The 19371-nt window shown below is 49.5% G+C and overlaps 1 protein-coding gene across 1 annotated transcript in view; it reads left to right on the top strand.

Annotated features, from left to right (window-relative positions):
* Positions 1 to 19371, top strand: part of VASH2 (vasohibin 2) — a 100632-nt gene that overhangs the window by 16593 nt on the left and 64668 nt on the right. The window contains exons 3-4 of the mRNA XM_014575269.3: positions 7474 to 7562; positions 11036 to 11092. Coding sequence (XP_014430755.1) covers positions 7474 to 7562; positions 11036 to 11092 — 146 coding nt within the window. The remainder of the gene's footprint in view (positions 1 to 7473; positions 7563 to 11035; positions 11093 to 19371) is intronic.

Genomic DNA, 19371 nt, shown 5'->3' on the forward strand with positions numbered 1-19371 from the left:
GCCACACACACGGACGCCACCCTCCAGCTCCCCGCCGAACATGAACCCGTAGCGCCGCTGCTCAGCTGAGCAGCGGCGGCAGAGCATACGCCGCATCTCGCCCCTCTGCCTCGGGCCGTCCCAAAGAGTGTTAGGGCGACCGCGGGCTCAATGCGGGGTGGGTCCACGTCCGCGGGGTGAAGGCGGCCCGCCCCGTCACACGCCTCCCCCCTCAGAGTTGGTCCCGCCCCGCCGTGAGTCTCATGTCCTTCACCCATGCTCCTAGAAAAGAAGTCCGCATTCCCGCCCGGTGGCAGACCTCAAAACGATATGGCTGCAGAGCCAGGTACCACCTCAGGATGCGCGGATTGGAGTCCTTCATGGCCAGCAGCCATCGGAGGGCAGCGTGGTTGGTCACCACTGTGAACGAGCTGCCAAGGAGATAATATCGCAGAACGTCAATGGCCCACTTAACTGCTAATGCCTCCTCTATGGTGGAGTACTTTTGCTCCCGCGAAAGTAGCTTACGGCTTACATATACGATTGGGTGTTCTTCCCCCGCTTCCTGCTGGGAAACCACGGTGCCAAGCCCCCGTTCGGAGGCATCTGTCTGTAAAATAAAGGGTTTGGTGAAGTTGGGTTGTGCCAGCACGGGGGCCTGTGTCAGCCGCCGCTTTAAGGCCTTAAAGGCCCTTTCACATTCTATATCCCACCGTACCTTCTTTGAGGCTGCATTTCAGGTTAGATCTGTTAACGGGGCCGCCAGGTTTGCAAAGTCCGGCACAAACCGCCGATAGTAGCTGGCGAACCCCCAAAATTACCTGACCTGACGTTTTGTCATCGGGGCTGGGTACTGCCGTAGGGCCTCAATTTTTCCTATCTGTGGCTGGACTCGGCCCCCCCCCCCCCCCAACCGTGTATCCTAGGTACGAGACCTCTTGTTGGCCGAAATGGCATTTAGCGGGGTTGGCGGTCAGTCCGGCGTCCCTCTACCCGTTGCAGATGCTCAGGCCACGTTGAACTAAAGATGACTATATCGTCTATGTAGGCTGCCGCATATGCCTCATGGGGCCGGAGTATCCGATCCATTAGCCGCTGAAATGTCGCAGCGGCCCCATGGAGCCCGAAGGGCATCCGTTTAAATTGGAACAACCCAAAAGGCGTGGAGAATGCTGTCTTCTCACAGGCATCTTCCATTAGGGGAATCTGCCAGTACCCTTTTGAGAAATCAATCGTTGACAGGTACTGGGCGGTGCCTAGCCTCTCCAACAGCTCATCTATTCGGGGCATCGGGTAGGCGTCGAACCTGGACATGGCATTGACTTTTCAGAAGTCGATACAGAAGCGGATGGTGCCGTCATTCTTAGGGACTAACACAATAGGGCTCCTCCATGCACTGCAAGATTCCTCTATCACTCCCCATCATAACATTTTGTCTAATTCCCCCGCACCGTCCCCCATAACTTTCGGGGAAGTGGTCTGATCTGGTCCCTCATCTGGCGCCCGGGTTCGGTCACTATGGGGTGGTGGACTATGCTGGTCCACCCTGGTGTTTCGGTAAGGACCTGTGGGAAACTATCCAGGATACCCTGGAGTTTTTGGCCCTGTTCTGGCATAAGAGCTGGGCCCAAGTGTGGTCCCTGCTGAGGACTCTTGTACATTTCAAAGCTGGCATGCTGCATGGAGCTTGGGGTCAGCTGGGGAGTCACCAGCTGATCCTGGGTTCCAGCCGCTTTGAAATGCCACGTGGAGCCCGGGGTCAGCTGGGGACTCTCCAGCTGATCCTGGGCTCCCCTCATCATTTCAAAGCGGAAGGTCCGCACTAATCCTGGCACTGCCACTTTGAAATGCTGGGCTCTACACAGCACTGTTGCTTTGAAACGCCATGGCAGCATTTCAGAGGTGTGGTGCCATACAGAGCCCAGGATCAGCTGAGTAGTGCTGCACCTTTGAAACACCGTGATAGTGTCTCAAAGTGACAGCACTTCATGGAGCCCGGGACTCTGGGCTCTGTGCGGTGCTGCCGCTTTGAAGTACCTTCCTCTTCCCTGCCTTTTGCTGCCTCTATCTATCTAATAGAGGCAGCAAGGGGGAGTGAGTGAGTAGTCAACTATCCTGTTGACTTATCAGATAGTTGACTAGCCCTTCACATCCCTACTAGAAACACCGACACCCTGTACCCATCTGTTCCGGCCAGCCTGTCCACTTGCATCTTTCAGTGCTCACCCTGCTTGGGAGATGCTTTGCTGTTGTGGAGCGTGTTTCCAGTGGAGGCCATGGTCAAAGGATCCCACCTACGGGCTACGTGTTGAGCCCTGTGTAAACCAAAACCGCACTGCGGGCTGCAAACAAAAGGGCAATGGGCCACATGTGGCCCATGGGCCAAGTATTGAGTAGCCCTGCTTTAAACTATATTCTCTGACTTCATTTACATACAAAACTTCAGTATCTAGACTATTGATTATTTATAGTGTGCTAGGACAGGGATGTCTCTTAGGGGCTGTGCAAACAAAGGGTTGGAGTTACCATGTTGGACTGCATTGCCTTCTTTGGAACCCAGTGGGAGTTTTAACATTGGAAAAAGAGGAAGGCTACCCCTGGAGTATGTGTACAAAGTGTGTGTGTGTGTGTGTGTGTGTCAGTGTCATGTGAAAATAAAGGGATGATCTTACACTTACAGCAGCACGACTTGACATGACTTGAAACAATCCCTATTATTTTTCACCATTTTTACTTCCTGTGCAGTTCCTGCAGTGCAGGCTCTTTCTGGTCTGTGCACAGCAGTCATGTTCCAATCTTTGGGTTATAAGAAGTGAAGAGGAATATTTGCAGGCAGACCACAAAACATTTTTAACTACTTGGAAAGTTTTAACTGGTTTACAAACCCTTGCCATGTAAATATCAAAGACAAAGCCATTACCATTACAACAGCAAGTTTTGTCTAGATTGAGAGACATTAAAGAGAGGAATATAATAATCAGATCACTCTGCTTAACATAGTGTTGTCATATTACTAAGTCCCTTTACTCATAAGACATAATCTTGTGATTTGCCATATGAGAACTTTGAAAAATATTTGTCTCCCCTAAAACGTATTTAAAAAAAAACCTTTAATGTACACGAACAAAAGTATTAACTATTTTAAGTAGTCATAAACGTAGTAACAAATCTAATTCACAGCCTGTGTTTGTTACCATTAAAAGACATGTTTGTGTTTGGTCAAGTGTGTGTCTGTCTCTGTGTCTGTCTCTGTCTCTGTGTGTTGTGTTCTTCAAGCTTAAAAATGGTCCTCATACATAATACATTTCTTGATTTGAGCTGTCATTTTCCTTTTAAAAACATTTTCCCATACTTTATGTTTCCAGGTTATTAATGTTGGAGAACAGTGTGTGTGTGAGGTTTTGTTTTTGTTTTTTCTTTGAGAAAGGACCGATTGCACATCTGGCTCCCTCGTTCAGCACCCTCGGGACCTGACTGGTCCCTAATGAGGGGATTTGCCAGACCAGGGGAGGTCCCTCCCAACATGGCCTGTGTTGTCCTGCTGCCCCCAGTTAGGGCTCCAGTATGGCACTGCTGCTGCCTGCCTGGTCATGGCTGCCACTCGGGTCAGAGTTCTATGGCTGGGGATAGAGCACACTGGCTGCTGCTAGGGCTGGTGCTACACAGCCGGGGGACTGGTGCTGCACGGCCGGGGAACTGGAGCTCTGCGGCTGGGGGACTAGAGCTCTGCAGCCAGGGGACTAGCGCTACGCGGCTGTCACTGCTGTCCCTGAGTTCCAGGGCCAGAGTTCCATGGCTGCCACAGGTGGGCCCCTGCTAGTGCCTGGCAGCAGGGGCTAGAGCTCCCTGCCATGCTGCCCACCCCTCCAAGTCCTGCCCTCTGGCTCCCGGCTGAGTCCCCACCCTCCCCACTGGATCTCCCTATACAGGCAGTCCCCGAGTTATGCGGATCCGACTTATGTCGGATCCGCACTTACGAACGGGGCTTTCTCGCCCCGGAGCTTGCAGGCAGCGGGACCGCCCAGAGCGCAGTGGTCCCGCCACCTCGACCTCCGGGGCGAGAAAAGCTGCTCCAGGTGCCCCTGGTCTGCTGGGGACCGTCTCCAGCAGAACAGGGACACCGGGAGCAAAGCTGCAGCGGCGGCGGGGTTCCGCGCCTCTGACGCTTTGCCAGAGCAAAGCCTCAGAGGCGTGGCACCCCGCCGCCGCTGCGGCTTTGCTCCCCATGTACCTGGTCTGCTGGGGGGGGGGCGCAACTAGTGTGCCCCCCCCCCACAGCAGACCAGGCTTTTGTTGTGGACCCTGGGGTAGAGCAGTTGGGGTGCTGCCGGGTTGGTCCTGCAGGGACCTACCTGGCAGCCCAGCTGTTCTGTCCCAGGCTCGAGATTCAGCCACGGTTGAAACTGATCAGTGGCTGATTCCAGGAAGCTGGGGGCAGAGCAATTCTGCCTCCAGCTTCCTGTAGTCAGCCCCTGGTCAGTTTCAGCAGCAGCGGCTGAATCTGGAGCCAGTTCCGACTTACATACAAATTCAACTTAAGAACAAACCTATAGTCCCTATCTTGTACGTAACCCGGGGACTGCCTGTACCTGAGCTCTGTGGTCTAGGGACATCTGTGGTCCTACCAGAGGCACAACCTGTAACAATTGTCTAAAACCTACAGGTTGGGCCTAACCTTTGTGAGTCTCCTAAGGACCTTGGTCCTCCTATTGAAACTAATCGTTGTTTTGTTATTGGCATCCAGAGAGTCAGGATTTTGCTCGCTTTCTCTGAAGGTTGCTCTGCTGATACCCAACCCATGGATGTGTGATTGCTCAGTTTGAATTAATTCAATTGTTAAGAATACACATTGTCTACCTGAGACTAGGCTTATAATAGTTGCACTTGTTACTTATTTACTGTTGCATTTCAAACTGGTTTAAAATGATAAACTGGAGTTCAGATTGGAATTGGCACAATTGCAGGATAGGGTTTTATTGAAGGGATTTTCAGGTGTTCGGGAAACAGTCTGTAACTATTCTAAGATCACAAGGTATAAGGTGGTAAAGGCCAATTCTGCCTTCAGATACTTAGATGCAGTTCCCAAGTGACTCCAGTCCACGGTGCACTCATCACTTGTTTCTCCCGTGGAATTGCATCATAAATCTGATGTCAAAATTGGGCTCCAAGACCTACACATTCAAAATGTATGGTTGGGTGCTCAGCTTGCAAGTCTTAAAGGGACCTGTTTTTTTCCAGGAAGTGCTGATTGCCCGCTATATGAAAACCAGGCCTCAAGGTGTCTCAAGCAAGCACTCCATTTTTGACTCCTCAGAATCCCTAGGCACTTTTAAAAACCAGGTTTAGTTTTTTAAATAAACCTCTCCCCTTGAAGTGGATGTTGTAATGTGAGTGCTTTGTGGTTAATAAGTTGATGTGTCAGTAGTGTAGGGGTCTAGCTTCCACCTTCTGCAGTGGTTATTCAGGTTATGACTTTTTTTTCCATTTTTTGTGTCATGTTAATTCATGAATCATCCGCTCAAAAGGATGAAGACTGATGTGTAAAATAATGAGCCTTATCGCTGGCACAGAAACAGTTTCAGTAAATATCCTGGGGAAGTCCTAGCCTGGCAGTGATGGGCAGACAGAGGTGTGTCTCCTGAGAGCATTAATACAACGTTGTTTGATTCAGAGAAGTTGGTTTTAAGCAGGCATGAAGCTAGAACTGACCTTGAAGATGGGCCTGTCCAAAGGCTTGAATCAGTACATGGCTGAGTGCCCCCTGTGAGCCAGGGAGGACAACGGGCACTTGAAGGCTCCACTCAGGATTAGGTTATTGTAAGCTGGTGAGCTCTCCAACCAGACCAAAGCTCTTTAGCCACCAGTTCCTTTCTTGATGGCTTCAGCACTATTGCTTCAAAATAAAAGTGAGTCCCCACAAGGGTATTAGCCATGCCCTTTAGCCCAGCCCAGCGCTTACAGGCCTGTGCTGCACTGGGAGCTCCCATGAATTGGGGGATAGATTTTAAAATCTATTTAGGTGCTTAGTGGAATTTACAAGAAGTTCTTAACTCCATCTGACTTTCAAAATCCAGCCCCAAATGACCTTCAAGCTATCACCTGATGCTTCTCCCCACAGCCTCTGCAAGGAGGCACCTAAATAGTCAGAGGTGTGGTGGGGCTGGACTCCCCTCGAGAGAACAGCACCCCTGTGACCGCTCCAGGGAGGCTTGACAGTATGAGGAGAGCTGAGCTGCGGCTGCCCAAGGAGTCCATGAACTGTGCCCTTGCCAGTGGGCTCAGGGTGCGACTGCTCTATGCAGCTTCCAGCAGCACGAGTCCTGTCGCTAGACATTAGTGAGTGTGAACACTGGTGTGTGGCACTTTTGCTGACAAAGTACATCCCTGAGCAGGTTTCATTTTGCCGGCAAGCGAGCGCTGCTGCCAACAAGGCAGGATTCACATGGGCACTGGCTGCTGCCGAGCTTCGTTCTTCCCGGGGAGGAGAGGTAGAAGAGAAGGTGCTTTAAACGCCCCGAATGAGAAATACTTTGTTGAGCGAGTGCAAGTGTAGACATGAGCAATGTGACAGGTTAACTGGCCGGTGCTGCTTACCAGTTCCATTAACTGGGGAGGGCTGGAGCAGCTTCCCACATGCCACAGGCAAGGGGCTGCTCCAGCTCCACGGGGTCTGCCACAGAGAGGGGCACTCTAGATGGAGTGCCCCTATCTGCTTCAGGCCAGAGGGGTTGCAAGCAGGGGCTGCTTTGGCTGTGCTAGAGCAGCCCCTGTTCATGGCAGGCACGGGGGAACCACTCCAGTCAAGCCACATCAGGCAGGGGGGCTGCTTCAACCCAGCAGGCTAGAGCAGGCCCCCTGCCAGTCCTCCCCTTTAATCAATTAACTGGTTAAACGCTATGCTTAAGCAGTTAACCAATTAAAAATAGGATTTTACATCCCTAGTAGACACAGTCTCAGTGTCCAGCGCTGCACTCCAGTAATGATCACTGTCCCACCCCCGCAGATGAGAAAGTGTGTACTGTATTGTCATAGTTGCTGTTGGTCTCCATTCATCTCTCTCTCTCGATAAAACTAGAGACTAAAATTGAAGTTAATACTCTGAAGAGTTTGGAACCAATCCAACACTGGGATTTCTTTAATCTAAACTAATGTGGTTTTTCTTGTCTTAAAACACTAACTTTTGGTTTCTGTGCCAGGATCTCTCAATCTGTTTAAAGGCTGCCTGTTCCTCATGCCAGTGGTCCCACCAGGGCATACTCTGATGTCAGTCAGTTGGGGTAGATGCAGCAAATGTATAGTTCACATTGTAATTGAGATCAGAATCTGCTCTGACTTTCCTGGGGCTGATTGCTTTCAGATGGGGTTTTCACTTTTGGGCTCTGAACTGTATCCCTTTTTGCACCTGCCTAGAGAGCTGCATTGTTTTACCTGCTGTCATGGAAGGAACGACCTATCTAATCCTTTTTGTTGTTGTTTTGTTTTGTTTGTTTCCAGCCTTCAGTGCCACCAGTGCCAAACTATAAGGTCTCCATGTCTATCCCAGAATGGCTTCAAGCAATACAGAATTACATGAAGATGCTGCAGTATCCTTGAATCTGGTGTTAAGATAGGAGGCAGAGTCATTACACTGCACTGAGCAGTTAATGAACCGGGAGTCACTTACTGAAGCACAACGCAGAAGATAATTCAGGAGGGAAATAACTTTGACTCTGCTAGCACGTGTGGAGATCTGTCAGACCATCTATGCACTGAGTTCCTCATGATGGTCTTCAAGGCCATCTAAAGAGCCCCGGGGTTCTGGCTGCTGCTGCTATGGAGCCCCAGGCTCTTTAGAATCACCAAGTCCCAGGAAAAACTGCCCCCTTTACTTCTCCTTGTCGGCGGGTTTAGTGCTGTAACCTCATTCAGGATTGTGAAAACACACACGCACACCCCACTAAGCACAGCAAGTTGAAGGCTTTAAAGTGCCTGAGTAAATGGCTCCCAGTGCCAGCACCTCTCTTCCCCCCACTCCCTGCTAGTACATTTTTTAGCAGGTTGACTGGCAGCCTGGCTTAGTCCTGGCTTGCTATGGGTTCGGGACCTACTCTGGCTGCGGTTCTGCGTCTAAAGTGTATTAGGAGCTGGGGGGGCAGGCAGCCCGGCTCAGTCCTGGCTGACGCTGGGTCCGGTACCTACCCCTGTTTCAGCTCTGCATTTCAAGTGTATTAAGATCCGGGTGGGCAGGCAGCCCAGCTCAGTTCCAGCTTGTGCAGGTCCAGGAGCTCAGACCCGCCTCAGACAGGAACAGCTGCCGCCCCGCGCTGCGGCCTCTCTTTCTCAGCCGGTCTATGAGGGGAGCTGATTTTTAAACTGGCTCCCCTCGCAGTCCAGCTCTTGTCGGGTACCCCGCACTGCTGCCTCTGATACACTGGCTGTTGGCCCCACCCCCAGGGACTACAGAATAGTTGACTGACTGATAACATTTCATAAGGTTACTAGACTATTCAGTTAACCAATATTTAACATCCCTAAGAGGCATTGGTTGCCCCACGGCCAGGAAGTGGGTTGTCCTTGCTCAGCTGCATGATCAGGGATATACAAGAGGCCTCCTTCTCCTCTCATCTTAAGCCACTAAGCAACACCCATTGCCAGAGTCCACTGAGGCATTTCTGCTTGGGGACTTTTGCTACTGCTCTCCCCACTGGGAAGCAAAGTGCCATGAATGGAGATGGAGACCTGGCCCTCCCGATCTCTCAAAAGAAGCCCCTGGAGTGAGACCTGCACTTTTGTGAGCATGCCCTGGGGTAGAGCTTGATGTTATGGGAGAGGCACTTCTCAATTTCTTGGCATTTGTGAGTTTAATCTGAACTTTATTTGCACTTTTTCCTCTTTCCTCCCCGCTGCTAAATGTTGATTATTTCCACTGCACATGGGCAGGTTGATGGAATGAACAGTCACAAGCCAGCACATTGATTTAGCCTCTCATCTTGCTCCATTTGCCAGTTATTTCTCTGCTCCAGTAACTTGTTTTTGGCTCTTTATTTGGCGGAAAGGCCGTGGAAAGAGAAACCAAGGAGAGTGAGCATTAGAGAAACCAGGCAGTTGGAAAAGGTCTGGTTGCCCAGAAAGATCAAAGCACCAGCGGAAGTTACGGCAGCATCTGGACCTGAGAGGCTGACCTGCTCTTCAGAGGGCACATCCCCTAGGCTAGGGTTAGTCATGGAATTTCTTTACTCCTTGGTGCATGATTGCTTCTCAGACACAGTGAGCTCTGTCACACTATGAACTGCACCCGCGGGATCTTGGAATTTTAAAGGCATACCCCACTCGGCTTGATAGGTGTTAGAGAACTCAACGTTTGGAGCCAGACCTAATTAGGCTTCAAAGCCTGGTGGGCTTCAAATGTAGCATTTTGGTTTCTCACTGAGGGCCATCATGCCACAGTTTCACTTTGAAATTTCTGTTTTGTGTAGGCAAAACAAGTACGGTACTAAATGGTACTGGTGGAAGGGGCGGGGCATGGGGAGCTTGCCTGCCCAGCCATGGGGTTACCCACCACCCATGTTTGTCAGGCTTGATTTTTCACAAGTGCTGAGCACCACAATGCCAACTGCAGGCAGTGGGAGCTGCTGGGTGCTCAGTTCTGAAAATTCAGGCCTTGGTGCTGAGGGTCAGAGGTGCAGCCAGTGAAATGGCCCTGCCACTTTTGTTTTCTGTTAGTGTCATGTGTGGTCTGCACAGGTGGCTCCTTCCACACTGAATATTGTTAACAGATGTTCTTTTTGTCTTGCTGTGGCAGTGAATGTTTTACATCTGTTTATATTTGGAAATGATCAGCCACATATTGCCCATAGGAAAACCTGTATGAATAGTGTGATTCTTTTTTGCATGAAAGGGGGGTTGAGCACTTTGAAGCAATGAACAAGGTAGACTCTTTTCTATTATGATTCTTCCTTCGCCCTGTCTCTGAACTAAAAGGAGAGGAGTCCCAGATGGCCAGAAACTTCATAATTTTCTCTTGTAGCATTTAGTTATTGGATCAGATTTAATTACCTCTTTTACTTGCATCTCTTCAGTTGAGAAAACAGAAATAGAGAATTGGTGGCTTTTTAGTACCTGCTTTATGCTTCCAGTGGAAATTATGACTGAGAGTGAAAAAAGTTTTTCACAAGTTTGTAATCAAGGTCTGAACAAAGAACTGACCTGGATTGGCTGCCTCATTCCACCCCCTAATGACGCAAAAGCTGAGCACCGGATACTTACTCACTCTCTCATTTAGCACAGACACTCTAAGGGTATGTCTATACTGCCACCCTAGTTCGAACTAGGGTGGCTAATGTAGGCATTTGAACTTGCAAATGAAGCCCAGGATTTAAATATCCCGGGCTTCATTTGCATGTTCCTGGGCACCACCATTTTTAAATGCCCCGTAGTTCAAACTACCTGCCCGCGGCTACACGCGGCATGGACTAGATAGTTCAAATTAAAGCTTCTAATTTGAACTACCATTAAACCTCCTTGCAGGAGGAATAACGGTAGTTCGAATTAGGAGCTTTAATTCGAACTACCTAGTCCGTGCCGCATGTAGCCGCAAACTACGGGGCATTTAAACTACATAGTTCAAATTACGGGGCATTTAAAAATGGCGGCGCCCGGAAACATGCAAATGAAACCCGGGATATTTAAATCCTGGGCTTTATTTGCAAGTTCGAATGCCTACATTAGCCACCCTAGTTCGAACTAGGGTGACAGTGCAGACATACCCTAATTGACCATTTTTTCTTCTCTTTCCCTTCCCATCCCCTCTCTTTCTCTGCTATTTTTGTCCCCTGGACTCCTTACTCCTTTCATCTGAAGAAATGGGCTGTGCCCATGGAAGCTCATGATACCATACATACTTTGTTAGTCTCTAAGGTGCTGCAGGACCGTACATTGTTTTTTATTTATTTTTCAGTTATGGACTAACACAGCTACCCCTTAGAGACTTGAAAAGTTTTTCCTTCACCCAAGTGAGCTTTATTCATTTGTCTTGAATCTTTCTTCAAGTTACTTTACTTTAAATTGCAAAATCCAGATACAATCACACAGGAACTCAGTTCTTTGAAATTAGGAAAACAAGACCTCTAAGTGGGTAAGTGGTATCTGCCTGCCTGTGGATTGGTGTGGTTCACTAATATTCCTGAGGTACCCTCGTCTCCTGCCCCTTCCCCATTGCCTTGGCGCTTGCCCCCCCGGGAGTACAGAGCTGCTCTGTCCCCTAGCCACCCTCTCCTGGCTGAGCCACCTCTCTGCCCACAGAAGCCCGAGCAGTCAGGCTCCCTGGGTCCTGCTGCCTGTGAACCCAGTAGCCTCCTGTTACAGTCAATGTCAGCCCAGAGGTGCTAGCTGCCTTTCCACACTGTGTGGCTAGAAGCGGCTCCCGTCCCTGCCCTCATGCTTAGTGCTGAAAGGTTACCACTGAGCACATTCTGGTGTGAGCCCTGGCAGAAATCTGGGGGAGCATGTGACCAGCCCTCCCCCCCCCCCAAATGTTGCCTTGGGAAGATGCAGCACCAGGTACCGAGTGAGTTGGGCCCATCCTAAGGGGCTCAGCCAGGAACAGAGAGAGGAGTGTGAGATTGGGGTACGGGTGTGTTACCCCTCCCAATGTGCACGTGTGGGAGGGTAGGGGTGAGTGCATCCTCCCTCTCTGTGTGAACCCTGAAGTCTTACAGATGAGATAAATAAAAAGAACCTAGCTACTGTTTTTCTTTTAAACAGGGGTCAGACAAGTCAACTTAATGTTAAATTGAATGTTTGCACTGCATAGTTCATTCTGATTGCCATTAAACTTGCTTGAATGCATGTAACTTTGAGGTGACCTGTGTTCAGCATAGGGAGATATGGTCGCTCTGAGCAGAGAGGAAGTGCTTGAGCCCACACTCTGTTTCATTATATGAGAGGAAGATGCCGGCTGCCTGGCTAGGGAGGATGTAAAAGCAAGAATAGCTCCACCAGCACCACAGAGTGCTGGCTGCCAAGGCTGGGCGCTGTGCAGTGATGCTCACATCGCTAGGGAAATTTTCATTCACTGGCTGCAAATACTCACTGCCTGGCTTTTGGTTGGTTTAAAACAGACTTTTTTTATGCCTTGCTGATGGTGCCTGCACAGCTGCTGGCTGCCTTTGGTTACTGAGGGCGGGAGCCAGAATGGAAGGTTATTAATCAGTTGGTGGCTTCAGGGGAGAGCTGGAAAAGAAGAGGTGACTTCTGAGGAGGGATTTACTCAAGGGTGTTTTACCTGGGTAATAGCAGTAAACAGGACAAATTGTTCTTGTCATTCTCAGTCCTTCTCTACCATGCCCCCTAGCCCTGGACAGATGCTGAAATATGCCCTTATTCTTTTCTCTGCAATTAAAAAGTGTGTTGCTGTGCACACACTTCAGTATGTACCTAGTGGGTTGGGCTTGAATGCCAATGTGCAGAACATTCCTTAATGCTCCTTATTGTGTGTGGTGGCAGAGGACTCTCTCCGGGCATTGGGGCTGGCAGCAGGAAGAATTAGCTGAGGTGTTCCACCCAGTTCTTCCTACATATCACAAAGAGCCTTCGAAATGACAGGCTCTGATTCACCACTACCCTGCAGAACCTGCTTTTGGGAAAAGGGAGGGAATGGGTTGGTTGCATCGTATGCTCCCTTTGCACAAGTGTAAAGATCTATACAAGGGACAAAGCCATGGAGAATCAGGGCTTATATGAGAATTGCAACATGCCCATGGCAGCTGTTTAACATGGCCCACATGGCCCAGCGGTGCTGCACAGCAATTTAGGACAGGAAATGAAATGTAAAGCATCAAATGTAGATTACAGGGGGAATTTTAGGCAAGGAAAAGGTAACTACTCAGGCAGACAGATTTCTGTCTCTCATTTTATGGATGTTTCTGTCTCCTTCATGGGAACTTCCAGTTCTTCTGTTTCTAATGAGATGTACAATCCTCTTCCCATTTCTGTTTGTACCCTTGTTTTTTATTGCTTTGCCCAGGTGGGAGTTGATTGGGTTAACTCATGCGCTGAGCAATGGATGTGTACGCAGTTGAAAGCAACCTTCAACCTCATCACACATTTTAAACTTGTCCTGTTACCTTTTCCAGTGGAACTACTAGAGGGTGAAAATGAAACTGGATCAGGCTTTACAGCTTGAAATGTTCCCATTTTTCTTGCCTTGATATGGCTTGTAAAAGACTATACTTTTCCCCCCATTTGTCTGTTACAGGCAAACAGACCCAGTACTCATCTCTGTGACTGCTTCCAGTCTGGGTCATTATGAGAGGAAGACTTCCTTTCTTCCTACTTCTATTCCCTCACCTCTGCCCCCAGATTATCAACTCAGACAGTACTATATAAGCCCCACCCCAGTGGCTGGTTTTCCTGTGTCAGTGCTGCCCTGTTGACTTCACATTAATTCCATACATTCCTATGGAAAGGATGCCCATTGTCTTAGCTTTCATCTGAAAGAGATACAGGTGAATAAACATTCCTCACCTTCCAGGAAATCCATTTCTCCACCTTGGCTGTGATTCTGAATCTAAAAACGTATTTTCTGTATACATCCCACATAACTCCTTATTGTAGCTATACATATATTTCCCTTAGGGATGTGAATGGTTAGCCGATGGGAGCTGGAGCAGCCTGGCCCAGCTGGGATGGAGTGGACCCCTTACCTAGCTCCATTGAAGCAATTAACCATTTAAACATAAACGGGGCCATACCATTTAACAGGTTAAACAAGATTTTATAGCCCTAATTTCCCAATGATATTAACAACCAGTGTGACCCTGATTTTCATTTAAGATCTCATAGAACATTGTTTGTTGAACCAGAACATCCCAGAACCAGGAAATCCCTGACAGCGAGGGGGTCTAATTCAGTCATTTTCCTTATTCACCCATTTTATGAATGCTGGAAGTGCTTCAGTTTTTCTCATTGTTCCATTCCTGAAAGGGCTTTGCGTATGGACTGTGACTAAGGCTGTGCTGTGTGGAAGAAGACAGAAAAGAAGTGCCTACACTTCGTGACACCCCTAGTGTCATCTTGCTGGGAGTAATGGCCTGCATCTGATTTGCAAACAAATGTATATCAGTAATGCAAAGAGAGAACTCAGCCCACTGTAACTTGGCTTATATTGGTCCTGTTTTGACAGGTGAATAGAAGTTGCTTGTTTGAGGCTCACCAGTAATAGTAGCTTAGATCTGATCAGGTGTTAGCTGTGCTTTAGAGCCAGTGAAGTCAATTTGATCCTCTGACCATTTGGGGTACCCTGACTTACTATAGGGGGGAGGGTAATTCTTATGTAATTGCAATTATCTGAACGACTGAAGCAGCTAGTGGTTCAGATCCTTAGCTACCATAATCATTCTAGAGTTGTTTGATCTTAGTAGGGTTGCCAGATGGTTTAACCAAAAATACCAAACACCCCCCCTCAAAAAAACCCCCACTGTTGAGGAAAAAAAAGGGGGGGGGACCAGAGTTGTTGAGGGGGAAAAAAAAGGACCACACCAGTTATTAAGCAAAACAAAAAAAACAGCATGGCCCGTTTAAGGCCTTTGGGGTCTTTTTTTGCTGGCGGCTATCTTGTTTTCTTACTCTGCGGGAAGAGAGCTCCCCTATGGAACCAGGTAAGTGGGAAGGAGGGAGGTTTGAGGGGGCTAAATGGGGGGGAGAGCAAAAGGGGGAAGCTGGGGGCTGAGACTGGTTGCTGAGTGTGGTAGAGTTGCCAGGTGCCTCTTGACAGGGGAAAAAAATCTGAAAATACTGGACATTATAGGTGTCCAGTATTTTCTGACTTTTTTTTACCGGACAGGAGGTGAAAATACCGGACACCTGGCAACCCTAGACCTCAGTCAACTGCTCATGCCTGGAGGCACCTGAGGACTGATCAGCTTCATTCAGTCTGTTTGCAAGTTGCATGAAAACAGAATGCTTTCTCACAGGCAGCTCAGTCCTATGAGATGTCTCTTGTTGAGCACCCACATTTTACTTAATGGGGTGCCCAGCAGCTCTGAAGGGAGCTTGTGAACAGGGGCTACTAACAGGGAGTTTGGAGAGGGAGTTGGAAGGGAGTGAGATACACCTGCAATTCTTTAAAATCTTTTTACTACACTCCTGCCCTTCAAGGAGGCATTTAATAACAACTGAGGAATCTCTCCAAAGGCAGGCAAGTATGGATAGTGATAGGTCTGCTGTTGTTACCTGCACAGCATGTGCCATGTTTGTCTTTCTCCCAGAAGAAAGAACAGATTTCATCTGCACTAAGTGCAATCTGGTCGCCATTTTGGAAGAAAACATTAGAGGACTTGAGGCCCAAGTATTGACCCTACGTTCCATCAGAGAAGATGAAGGCTTCCTCGATAGACAGCAACATTTGATCCTGCAGGCACAGCAGGCTGAAGAGCCAGTGAGGGTAGTACAGGACAAGGCAGCATGTAAGCTCTAGAAGAAGGAGGAAAACTCAGGTATCCCCCATTCCCGCAGAGGAAAGTAACCACCTTTCAGGCTCTCTCCACAGGCAGGGACTTCTCAGGGAAGAAATCAGAAGGGAACACAATCTACCGGAAGGCATGGGATGCGTAGTCCTAGGGATGGGGGTTCCACGACACCTCCCCCAAAAGATGACGGGTGGTGGTGGTCGGGGACTCCCTCTTAAGAGGGACTGAGTAATCCTTCATCCAGACCTGCAATCTCAAGAAGTGTGCTGCTTACCGGGAGCTCGCATTCAGGATATGACGGAGAGTCTCCCGAAAGTGATTAAACCTTCAGATTGCTACCCCTTCCTTCTTCTCCATGTAGGAACTAACGATATGGCCAAGAATGACCTTGAGCGGGTCACAGCAGATTATGTAGTGCTGGAAAGAAGGATCAAGGAATTTGAAGCGCAAGTGGTGTTCTCATCCATCCTTACGGTTGAAGGAAAAGGTCCAGGTAGCGATCGTCGAATTGAGGGAGTAAATGCATGGTTATGCAGGTGGTGTCGGAGAGAGGGCTTTGGTTTCTTCAACCATGGGACTCAATTCTGGGAACAAGGATTGTTAGGAAGAGATGGGATCCACCTAACTCAGGGTATGTCTACACTACCCTCCTAGTTCGAACTAGGAGGGTAATGTATGCATACCGCACTTGCTAATGAAGCCCGGGATTTGAATTTCCCGGGCTTCATTAGCATAAGCGGGGAGCCGCCATTTTTAAATCCCCGCTGCTTCGAACCCCGTGTAGCGCGGCTACACGGGGCTCGAACTAGGTAGTTCGGACTAGGGTGCCTATTCCGAACTACCGGTACACCTCGTTTCACGAGGAGTACCGGTAGTTCGGAATAGGACCCTAGTCCGAACTACCTAGTTCGAGCCCCGTGTAGCCGCGCTACACGGGGTTCGAAGCAGCGGGGATTTAAAAATGGCGGCTCCCCGCTTATGCTAATGAAGCCCGGGAAATTCAAATCCCGGGCTTCATTAGCAAGTGCGGTATGCATACATTACCCTCCTAGTTCGAACTAGGAGGGTAGTGTAGACATACCCTCAGAGAGGAAAGAGCATCTTTGCGGGCAGGCTTGCAAACCTAGTGAGGAGGGCTTTAAATTAGGTTTGTTGGGGAACAGTGACCAAAGCCCTGAGGTAAGTGAGGAAGTCGGATACCGGGAAGAAAAACAAAGAGGAATGAGCAACAAACGAGGACCCTTGACTCGAATGGAGCAGGTAGGGTGATCAACTGGCTATATAAGGTGTTTGTACACAAATGCAAGAAGCCTGGGAAACAAACAGGAAGAATTAGAAGCCCTGACCCAGTCAAAGAACTATGATTTGATTGAAGTAATGGAGACTTGGTGGGATGAGTCCGAATGGAGCACTGTCATGGAAGGGTATAAACTGTTCAGGAAGACTAGGTGGGGAAGAAAAGGAGGAGGAGGAGATGCATTGTATGTAAGGGTATGTCCATACTACCTCCCTAGTTCGAACTAGGGGGGTAATGTAGTCATTCAGAGTTGCAAATGAAGCCCGGAATTTGAATTTCCCGGGCTTCATTTGCATGATGCCGGCCGGCACCATTTTTAAATGCCAGCTAGTTCGGACCCCATGCCACGCAGCTACACGCGGCATGGACTAGCTAGTTCGGATTAGGCTTCCTATTCCGAACTAGCTGTATGCCTCAGGTATCCCCCATTCCCGCAGAGGAAAGTAACCACTTTCAGGCTCTCTCCACAGGCAGGGACTTCTCAGGGAAGAAATCAGAAGGGAACGAGGTGTACAGCTAGTTCGGAATAGGAAGCCTAATCTGAACTAGCTAGTCCGTGCCGCGTGTAGCCGCGTGGCACGGGGTCCGAACTAGCCGGCATTTAAAAATGGAGCCGGCCGGCATCATGCAAATGAAGCCCGGGAAATTCAAATCCCGGGCTTCATTTGCAACTCCGAATGACTACATTACGCCCCTAGTTCGAACTAGGGGGGTAGTGTAGACATACCCTAAGAGAGCAGCATGATTGCTCATAGCTCCAGTATTTAGAGGGAGAAAAGACTGTTGAGAGTCTATGGGTTAAGTTAAGAGGCGAAAGCAACAGGGGTGATGTTGTGGTTGGTGTCTGCTGTAGACCACTGGATCAGGTGGATGAGGCTTTCTTCGGACAACTGAGAGAAGCTTCCTGATCACAGGCCCTGGTTCTCATGGTGGACATTAATCATTCTGACATCTGTTGGGAGACCAATACAGCAGTACACAGACAATCCAGGAAGATTTTGGAGAATGTTGGGGATAACTTCTTGGTACAAGTGCTGAAGGATCTGACCAAGGGCCATGCACAGCTTGACCTGTTGCTCACAAACAGGGAGAAACTAGTAGGGGAAGTAGAGGTGGGTGACAACCTGGGAAGCAGTGATCATGAGATGGTAGATTTCAGGATCCTGACCAAAGAAAGAAAGGAGAGTAGCAAAATATACACCATGGACTTCAGAAAAGCAGACTTTGACTCCCTCCGAGAACTGATGGGCAGGATTCCCTGGGATGCTTACATGAAGGGGAAAGGAGCCCAGGTGAGCTGGCAGTATTTTAAAGAAGGCTTTTTAAAGGCACAGGAAGAAACCATCCCAATGCGCAGCAAGAAAAGCAAATATGGTAGGCAACCAGATTGGCTTACTGGGGACATCGTTGGTGAGCTTAAACACAAAAAGGAAGCTTACAAGAAATGGAAACTTGGGCAGATGATTAGGGAGGAGAATAAATATATTGCTCGAGAATGCAGGGGAGTTATCAGGGAGGCGAAAGCGCAATTGGAATTGCAGCTGGCGAGAGATGTGAAAGGTAACAAGAAAGGTTTCTACAGGCATGTTAGCAATAAGAGGGTGATCAGAGAGGATGTGGGGCCTTTACTGGATGAGGGAGATAACCTAGTGACATATGATGTGGGAAAAGCTGAGGTACTCAATGCTTTCTTTGCCTCTGTCTTCACGGACAAGATCAGCTCCCAGACAAATGCACTAGGCAACACAGTATGGGAAGGAGGTGGACAGCCCTTGGTGGGTAAAGAACAAGTTAGGAACTATTTAGAAAAGCTAAACATACACAAATCCATGGGCCCGGATTTAATGCATCTGAGGGTACTGAGGGAGTTGGCAAATGTCATTGTGGAGCCTTTAGCCATTATCTTTGAAAACTCATGGAGATCGGGAGAGATCCCGGATGATTGGAAAAAGGCAAATGAGGTGCCCATCTTTAAAAAAGGCCCCCTCCCTCTCCCCACAGGCAGCAGTGGCAGCTACAGCAGCAGGTAGTTGTGGTGGTGGAGGTAGGCCGGAGCAGCAGGAGCAGCGTTCTCCAGGAGGAGCAGGCAGGCAGGCAGGCGGCTGGGTGGGTGGGGAAGGCTCCGGCTGGTGCAGGAGCAGGAACCAGGAACCAGAGGGGGGGAGAAGGAAGAGGGCAGCCCCTGCACCCTGCTGCCTCTCCTCCTTCTCAAGAGTGGAGTGGGGTAGAATGGCACCCACTGAGTCGGAGGAGGAGGAACCCCTCTGGACGCCATGTTGGGTTGAGGCCAACCCCGCCCTGTCACCTGACCAGAAGCCAAGGAGCGGGCCCAGGGCTATAAAAGCCCAGGCAGCAGCCTCAGTCAGGGCTGAGCCGGCCAAGTGGCTAGAGGCCTCTCCGGGACTCCCAGCCTGGGGAGTGGGGACTGAGGCCTGGCCTGGGTCTCCTACCTGCCGGGGCCCAGAGGCTGACTACTGGCTCCCTGCCTGGGAAGCAGAGGCCCCGCACAGACAGCCTACCCACCTGGACGCAACGGCGGAGCCACAGGGCCAGCCCGAACTTGTGCCCCAGCGCCTGCCCCGGGGCCAGGAGAAGCGGCCCCAGCCACGGCCTCGGCTACCTCGACCGGAGGCGCTGCCGGGGAGTCCC

Source organism: Pelodiscus sinensis, chromosome 3 (assembly GCF_049634645.1).
Source record: "Pelodiscus sinensis isolate JC-2024 chromosome 3, ASM4963464v1, whole genome shotgun sequence".
NCBI classification, from domain to species: Eukaryota; Metazoa; Chordata; order Testudines; family Trionychidae; genus Pelodiscus; species Pelodiscus sinensis.